The sequence below is a fragment of the Musca domestica genome, unplaced genomic scaffold (genome assembly GCF_030504385.1).
Source record: "Musca domestica strain aabys unplaced genomic scaffold, Musca_domestica.polishedcontigs.V.1.1 27, whole genome shotgun sequence".
Taxonomy (NCBI): Eukaryota; Metazoa; Arthropoda; class Insecta; order Diptera; family Muscidae; genus Musca; species Musca domestica.
The window spans coordinates 7,019,993-7,029,586 of record NW_026712286.1 but is presented as its reverse complement, the minus strand read 5'-3'; the positions used below and the strand labels follow the sequence as shown (position 1 = coordinate 7,029,586).

General features: G+C 34.3%; 1 protein-coding gene across 1 annotated transcript in view; it reads right to left on the bottom strand.

Annotated features, from left to right (window-relative positions):
• Window positions 1-1,728: 1,728 nt before the first annotated feature.
• Window positions 1,729-9,594, bottom strand: part of LOC131803148 (G2/mitotic-specific cyclin-A-like) — a 38,450-nt gene continuing 30,584 nt past the window's right edge. Inside the window, exons 5-7 of the mRNA XM_059124223.1 lie at window positions 6,104-6,308; window positions 5,790-6,037; window positions 1,729-3,115 (exon numbers count right to left, since the gene is read on the bottom strand). Coding sequence (XP_058980206.1) covers window positions 2,935-3,115; window positions 5,790-6,037; window positions 6,104-6,308 — 634 coding nt within the window. The 3' untranslated portion in view covers window positions 1,729-2,934. The remainder of the gene's footprint in view (window positions 3,116-5,789; window positions 6,038-6,103; window positions 6,309-9,594) is intronic.

Sequence of the window (9,594 nt, the reverse complement as noted above, 5' to 3'; positions counted from 1 at the left end):
TCTAAAATTTTGAAAATATCAAATATTTTAGAATATTTTATGTTGAAAACTGTTTAATTATCCAATGAAGGTGCATAATACCGAAAAGTGCAATTCTTCGACCGACTCAATAGGTATTTGACTATGCCACATGGAAATAAACAATTCCATCAATCGTCTACATATTCATTAGTCTATGTTTTCAGTCCCTGCAAATTTTTTTTTCATGATAATCTTGAAAATAAATTGAAAAATTAACAAACAAAAAAAAAATAATCCCCCAATTTTTGTTTTGAGCTCTAAATGTTCACCTTGTGGATATAATTCATTTTCAATATCTTTCTCTTAATAATAAGAAGCCGAACTTTTAATACCCTCTCCCATTGGATAAAGAAAACAATTTTATATAAAAGTATCTGGATTCAAACGTGTTCCACTATAATATATATAGGAAACGTCGGCCACCGGATCTAGAACCCATTACAAATACCAATTTTTAGCCAAATCCGTGGAAAAATGTGACAAAAATTATCAAAACACCGAATATTGGGAGGTACCTTATATGGGGTCTATACCAAAACGCAGTCCTATACATACATTTTTTCGCCACCGGAGCAAGAACCCATTATGACCTACAAATACCAATTTTTAGACAAATCCGTGGAAAAATGTGGCAAAAATCATCAAACATACCGAATGTCGGGAGGTACAGTTATATGGAGGCTATACAAAATTGTGGACCTATACATACAATGTTTCGTCACCAGAGCTAAAACCCATTATAACCTACAAATATCAATTTTTAGACAAATCCTTGGAAAAATGTGGCAAAAATCATCAAACACCGAATATTGGGAGGTACCGATATATGGGGGCTATACCAAAACGTGAACCCATATATACTATGTTCTGCCACCGGAGCTAGAACCCATTATGAACTACAAATATCAATTTTAGACAAATCCGTGAAAAATGCGGCAAAAATCATCAAAATACCGAATGTTGGGAGGTATCGTTATATGGGGGCTATACAAAATCGTGGACCTTTATATACAATGTTTCGCCACCGGAGCTAGAACCCATTATGGCCTACAAATATCAATTTTCCGTGGAAAAATGTGGCTAAAATCATCAAAATACCGAATATTGGGAGGTTCCGTTATATGGCGGCTATATCAAAACGTGGACCGATATATCTCATTTTCAATACCAACCATCCTAAACACAATACAAATTGTTCTGCCAAATTTTGAAGGTCTACGTCAAATAATGTGGGCTGTATCGTGATTTCAACAGACAGACGGACAGACATCATTAAATCGACTTAGAATTTTATGCGGATTATGAATATAAAAACGGCATCCAAATTATTCTTTTATAAAAAACTTATTTGACTTTTGTTCTTTGATTTTTTTTTTCCTGAAAAAATTGTCTTCCCAAAACTTTTATTTTGTTTGAGGGAAATAGAGAGCAAAAGAAGAAGAGTTTTGTTCAATTTATTTTTCGAAATGTCTAGTTTGTTGTCCTACCAGCAGAAAGTCTATTAATAGAAGATTTCCAGAAGACATTTTTTGTATTGAAGGCCTGACCCCAAAAGATCCTATACCCCATGACCAATGATTCTATTGAGAGAGTAGAAAAGGGGGAAAAATAAATTTTCTTCCTCAATCAATTTCCAAAAACCCAATTTTCTTTCATAAAACATTCCAAAATGATTTTTTTCTATAAAAAAATATAAATTGCTTTAAATTTGGTTTTTGTGGTTTTTTTTTGATCTTTTATATTTTTGTTTTCTTAAAAAAATTGTGTTCACAGAACTTATATATTTTTTTTGGAGGGAAATATAGAGAAAAAGAAGAGAGTTGTTTTTGTTGTTGGGGGGAGAAACAAAAAAGTATATATAGAATATAAAGACAGTATAAAAAATAATATAAATAATTGTAAATCCGTTTTGTCTTTGCTACACTTCTTTTCATATTTTGAAAGCCATGACATTCAGTAAATGTTCTCTTACATAAAAATCAAAAAATATATATTTATAAATTTGTGGGTTCATCAGTGTGTGTGTTTGTTTGTTATTATATAATAATTATGATTAAAATATATAATCGTTGTGTGATTTAATATGGCTTTGTTTTAAAATACTTAATGGTTAAATGATGAATAAGAGTGGGATGTCTTTTTTAGTTTTGCATGTCTTCTTAGCTTAACAAAATATATTAATTATTTTTTGTTGTTGTTATTTAAAAAATAAAAGAAATTTTTTTTTTTTTGGAAAATTATGGCAAATAAATACAGCCCCTGGGCTAATGTGTAAAAGGTGTGAAGTGTGAAAATGTTTTGGTTTTTTGTTTGTTTTCTTGTAGACTTTTCTAATGCAAGTTTAAGAAAATCATTCTTTTGAATTTTGTCTAGAAAAAAGAATATAAAGTAAAAAAATATAGATAGGGAAAAATGAAAAATAAATGTTCTTTTAGAAAATTTATGAATTTGTTTTGTTTTTGAGATGATACTACTTTAGCATTTAAGAGGCATGTGGTTTTATTTGCCATTTGTTTGTTTAGATTTTTTCTTTTTATGTATTTTTTGTTCTAAAAAAATTGTTGTTGTTTGATATTAATAAATATTCTTTAAATTACATTTAAAAGACAGTCATTTATATATCTGGTGTGGATGGTGGTTAAAATTTTGAGTCTAAATTAAGGGAATAGGGGGGGAGTGTTTCATATTAATTGGTTGGTTTGTTTGTTGTGCATGTGCATGTGTGTGTCCCTTCTTTTTGCTATAATTACATATTCTCTTAAAAACATATCTATACTTAATAATCTTGTTCTTTTTATGTTTTTTCTTTTCAGGGGGGGTTTTGTTTTTAAAAAAAATTCTTATAATAAAAAACGAAAAAATACATAAAACAAACAAAAAAATCTTAAATTTACATTTTTTTTTTCAATTTAATCAAAACTTAAAAAACAAATTCACTTTTGATGAAGAAGCTGGCGTTGACGCTGTGGCACCGCCATTTGCTGCTGCTGCTGTTTGTTGTTCCTGTTTTTGTTTTTCATTGTAATTGTTAACAATTTCGACAAATTGTTCGTCATCAATGTTGGCGGCTTCTATTGTGGAGACGGAACGGAATCTACAAAAAAGGAAAGAAAATGTAATTTTTAAAATTAGTTGATTAGATAAAATGTTAGCCTAAAAGTAGACTTTGATTTTTGTAATTTATCACAAATCATAAAAGGATTGCCAAATGAAATGTAGTGGGCAAAGTGTTAATGAATGGCAATGCCTCTGTATTAAACACAACATTTTTTTTTTCATATTTAGGAGTTGAATGCCGGATTTTAATAGTATTTTAAATTGGAAAGGAACAAACATATATATGGGAATTACATTTTTAAATCTGAAGGAAATTTAAGGGAATTTGGCAGTTATATTAGGAAATTTATACCAAGTCATATTGAATATTACTGATATTCCTAGTGGGCTCTAGAAGCAATTCTACTCTAAAAAGAACCCTGATATGTTTTATATACCCTCCACCATAGTATGGACGGGGGTATATTAAGTTTGTCATTCCTTTTGAAATACCTCGAAATATACATTTTAGACCCCAGCATAAAATGTTATGTCGATTTTGCGATATCCGCCCGTCTGTGGAAATCACTCTAGCTTCTGAACGCAATGAAGTAGGTTGATAAAAATTTACTCAAATGTATATTATGTCTGCAGGACTTTCTGTATTGAAAATACGCCATGTAGGTCCACGTTTTGGTATAGCCCCCATTTAATGGTACCTCCCGATATTCAGTATTTTGATGATTTTAGCGACATTATTCACCGGAATTGTTTCAAATTTGGTATTTAAAGTTCGTAATGAATACTACAGCCTCTGACAGAAAATTGTCTGTTCAGGTCCACGTCTTCGTATAGCCCTCATATAACGGTACCGCCAGATATTTGGTACTTTGATGATTTTAGTGACACTATTCACCGGAATTGTTTCAAATTTGGTATTTGAAGTTCGTAATGGATGCTACAGCCTGTGACAGAAAATTGTCTATGCAGGTCCAGGTCTTCGTATGGCCCTCACATAATGGTACCTCGCTGTTTTCGGTATTTTAATGATTTTAGCGACAATATTCACCGGAAATGTTTCAAATTTGGTATTTGAAGTTCGTAATGGATGCTAAAGCCTGTGACAGAAAATTGTCTGTGCAGTTCCACGTCTTTGTATAGCCCTCATATCGGTGTAATAACGGCTACATTCGGTATTTTTAAGATTTTAACAGATTTTTCAATGGATTTTTATACCCTCAGCCATATGGCTACAGAGGGTATATATCATTTGATACGGCCAAAACGTGCCTAGTCGAAATAACGGTTTTAGACCCTAGGTCTCTTTGGACCAAATCCGTTTCAGAACATTTCGAGTCGATCTAGCGATGTCCGTCCGTCCGTCCGTCCGTCCGTCCGTCTGTCTGTCTGTCTGGCTGGCTGGCTGGTGCGCACGATAACTCTCGAAGGGAGTATCCAATTTGGTCCAAACTTGGTACATCGTAATATTTTTGTCAAACTTAGATCGAGTTCGGAGATGGGCAATATCGGCCCACTCCTTCTGGTACCTCCCCCACAAAAGTTCGAAATTTTCAAAAAATTTAATTTTTGCACAGAAAGAGAAAGGATAATCCGATTCTGCTCCAACTTTGCAAATCCTAATATTTGCGTCAGTGCTAGGGCAGGTGTGAAAATAGACAATATCGGTCCACTCCATCAAGTACCTCCCCCACAAATGGTCAAATTTTTGAATAATTACAACTCTTATAAAATGTGATGTAAGAGTCCGATTGTCTTCAAATTTCACACATCCCAATATTTATATTAACCCAAGGTCTGGTGTTGAGATGAACAATACCGGTCCACTCCTTCTGGTACCTCCCCCACAAAAGGAAATTTTCAAAAAAAAAAAAATATTTTTTGCACAGAAAGATAAAGGATAATCCGATTCTGCTCCAACTTTGCAAATCCTTATATTTGCGTCAGTGCTAGGTCAGGTGTGAAAATGGACAATATCGGTCCACTCCATCAAGTACCTCCTCCACAAATGGTCAAAATTTTGAATAATTACAATCTCATTAAATGTGATGTAAAAGTCCGATTGTCTTCAAATTTCACACATCCTAATATTTGTATTAACCCATGGTCTGGTGTGAAGGGGGAATACATCGATCCACTCCTTCTGGTAGCTCCCCCACAAAATACTGCAGTTTTGAGTATCCATGAAGCTCATACAACGCCAAATTAACATCCGATTCCATTTAGACTTGGCACATCTGTCGAAATATTTATATCATATTTTTGGGTCCGATAGGAAATGGGCGATATTGGCCCATTCCTTCGGGATCTGCTCCATAGAGGGTCAAACGTTTGAATAATCTTAACACTAGTCAAAATATACTTAGATAATCGAACATAGGCTGAGGGTATATATCTGGCGGCAATACCGACTGATACTTTTTAACTTGTTTTTTTGGAAAATAGTCAAATTCGTTCCAAATGGTAGAGGGTATTCAAAGTTCTGCCCGGCCAAACTTACAGTTTTTTTTACTTGCTATTTTTATAAGGTCTTCTGTTCAAATATTCTATTTTTTAAAGACACCCTCTGAAGGTCATTTATGTATATAAAACCTGTTAAAGATCTTCAATATATCGTAGATTTTCAAAAGGTCTTTTATGCTACGAAGTCCTGTAGTTACAAACTAAACCTCAATTTTTGGAATACAACATGAACTTCTTCCCAATTCACTTACTTCTCTGCCTTGTATTTCTCCTGTATGGCTTGTTGGGGCAATGCAGCAGCAGCAACATGTGTTTTGCATAGACACAGGAAAACTTCCCTCAAATCCTCCAGACGATATGTGGTGATTTCCTCCAATTCAGCTGACCATATTGGCAACTTACAGAGATAACGGGCCAAGGCCAAAGCAGCAGCTGATATCAATGAGGGATGGAAACGCAGGTAGGGATCAGCTTCCAGCAAAGACAATTCCGCAATGTACTAGAAAACAAATGGAAGAAAATTCCAATTAAAATTTAAATGCGAGTATATTTCAAGCACACTTACCAAAGTAAGGAATTTCACTTTGTCCGGTATATCGGTGAGCACAGCATAGGTATTAATGAACACATAGGCCGTTGGTGTGCACAAATCAAAGGCTAAAATTTTCAAAATGATTTGTTCCATGCGCAAAACCTGGGCCTTGCTATAGGTGTCATCAGTGATGAAAACAAATTCCGAGACATCTGGGGGATAGATTTCTTCATATTTCCTGAAAGAATTGAAAATAAGCAATTTAAATTTTAAATACAAGAGATCATAGTGGATTTATCAAAAATTTACAAAATAACAATGCCTTACAAATTCCCCTGACTTGTGAAAAAATTTGGAAAGAAACTTTTAACAAATTGCTGTGTAGTCGTTCGTTGTTCATTGTTGTTGAAAAGGGAAGTTTAAAGGGAAAGAATGTTATCACTATTCGAGGAAGAACCCACACACACACACTCCATGTTACATCAAGTAACCAGAAACGCATCATTGCCAGCTACCAAACTATCAGCAGAATCGCATCATCATCAACATCATTGCAATCCCGCTTCCCCACTTATCCACCCAGCCATCCATTGTTGCAAACAAAAAGCAAATCAGTGATGCACACCACCAAGTATCAATAGCATGGAATCTGTTGTAAAATCAAACTAGGAATCTTCTTAGTGGAGTATTGTTGTTGTTGTTTTTTTTTGTTCTATTTTTTGTTGCCAGTCAGTCAAGCAAAGTAGACGACCGAACCGTATTGCTCGTAAAAAAATCGAAACGCGCTTTCCACTCTTTAATAAGGATTAAATTGGATTGAAAATCATTTTCGTGTTTTATTTAAAGTGAAATCAACTTGAAATTGAAATGATTGTGTTACACAGACAGCCATGAAAAAGAAGATAGATGCGATTTGATGTGGCTTGTAACAAAATAGGAGATTTGAGGGCAATGTGAAACAAGAAAAAGTTGCTTTGGTTAGAGAGGAATCTTCGGAGATTTATTAAAAAGGGAAGATTTTCAAAAAATTTTGCAATAGTTCTTCAAAAGGCCAGCTATGCATAAAAGACCTCAGAAGACTTTCTATTTTTAGATCTCTTAGAAGCGGAACTATTTTTTTTTTTAAACAGGAATACTTTATCCAAGCTTTTGCATTTTTTGAAAATTGTCTAATTCGTTATCCTCTTTTAAATTAGTTTTCTTAACTGGACCCTGAGCTTCTACAAAATATTCAAATTTCTTAATTAGACCATCAGCCATATGGCTAGATACGTGCCTCATAGAAATAATGGTTTTAGACCCTAGGTCTCTTAGGAACAATACCGTTTCAGGACATTTGGAGTCGATCTAGCGATATACGTCCGCCCCTCTGTCTTTCTGGCTGGCTGGGGCGCACGATAACTCTCGAAGGGATCATCCGATTGGATCCAAACTTGGTACATCGTAATATCATTGTCAAACTTAGATCGAGTTTGGAGATGGGCAGTATGGGTCCACTCTTTCTGGTACCTGCCCCACAAATTGTCAACATTTTCAAAGAAAATAATTTACTGCACAGAAAGAGAAAGGATAATCCGATTTTGCTGCAACTTTGCGAATGTTAATATTTGCAACAGTGTTAGGTCAGGTGCGAAAATGGACAATATCGGTCCACTCCATCAAGTACCTCCCCCCACAAAGAGTCAAAATTTTGAATACTTATAACTCTTATAAAATTTGATGTAAGTGTCCGATTGTCTTCAAATTGCACACATCACAATTTTTTTATTAACCCAAGTTCTGGAGTGAAAATGGGATATATCGGTCTACTCTTTCTGGTACCTCCCCCACAAAGGGTCAAAATTTTAAATATTCATGAAGCTCATAAAACACGAAATTAATATCCGATTTCATTCAAACTTCGTACATCTTAATATTTCGATTAGCACTAGATTTGATTTAAAGTTGATAGAGATCGGACCGTTCATTCTGGTACCTCACCCACAAAGGGTGAAAGTTTTGAATAGCTAAAACGTTCATAAAATCCGAAAAAAGCAACCGGTCATCTTCAAATTACACACACCACAATATCTTTATTAATCCAATGTCTGATGAGAAGATGAAATATATTGGTCCACTCCTTCTGGTACCTCCCCCACAAACGGTCAAAGTTTTGAATAACCAAAACTATCATAAAATCCGAAACAAGCAACCGGTTCTCTTCAAATTGCACACATCATAATAGTTTAATTAATCCAAAGTCTGGTGTGAAAATGGGATATATCGGTCAACTCCTTCAGGTACCTCCCACACAAAGGGTCAACATTTTGAATATTCATGAAGCTCATAAAACACGAAATTAATATCCGATTTCATTCAGACTTCGTACATCTCAATATTTCCATCAGCACTAGATTTGATTTAAAGTTGAAAGAGATCGGACCGTTCCTTCTGGTACCTGCCCCACAAAGGGTGAAAGTTTTGAATAACTAAAACGTTAATAAAATCCGAAATAAGCATCTGGTTCTTCTCAAATTTTACATATCTCAATATTTTTATTAACTCAAGGTCTGGTGTGGGCCATATCGCTTAACTCCTTCTAGTAGCTCCCCCACAAATAGTCAAAATTTTGAGAATCTATGAAGATCATAAAACGCGAAATTAACATCCGATTTCATTCAGATTTGGCATATCTCAATATTTCCATCAACGCAAGATCTGTTATAAAGATGGTAGAGATCGGACCATTTCTTCTTGTAGCTTCCCCACAGAGGGATCAAGATTTTTGAATAATAAACGCATCCAAAGCATCAAATTTCACACATCCAAATATTTTTGTTAACACAAGATCTGTTGTGAAGATGATATATATCTGCCAACCCTCACCTGGTACCTCAAAAATTTGCACATATCTCATATAAAGTATAGGAAATAGTCGAAATAGTCCAAATCTGGCAGGTTGTAATATTTATATCAGTCTTAGTTCAGATACGAATTGATCAATATTGACCAACTGCTTCGGAAACTCCCCCATAAAGGGTAAACAGCTTGAATAATCATAATTCAAGGCTGGGGGTATACATCTATCGGCAAACCCGAACAATACATTTATCCTTGTTTAAAATTTATTTTAATACTATAAATTAAAAAAAACCTCTTTGCAAGCCATTCTAACAAAAAGGAATAGAACTTGATTATTTTTTTTTTTTTTGTTTGGAAAAAAAAGTTAAAAAAAATCCAACTTAATAAACTCCTCTGTCTGTAGTGGTCATGAAAAATGACTGGTGGGTGGTAGCTGTGCTGTAAAGAATTTACAACAATGTTGCCATTACAGCCAACAGAATAAAAATGATGACAATAAAAAAAGAAGAATTTCAAATTGGTAGTGAAGAATATAACAATGCTCCTGGACAAGTCTTGTATCCTTGATGATGATGATGCTGATGAAGGGAGGGGGAAAAAGCGAACCCTCTTCTTTTGCAAGTAGTTGGACAAAGTGTAAAAGCTTCTTATTGCAATCATGGCCATAAACTACAAGCATGACA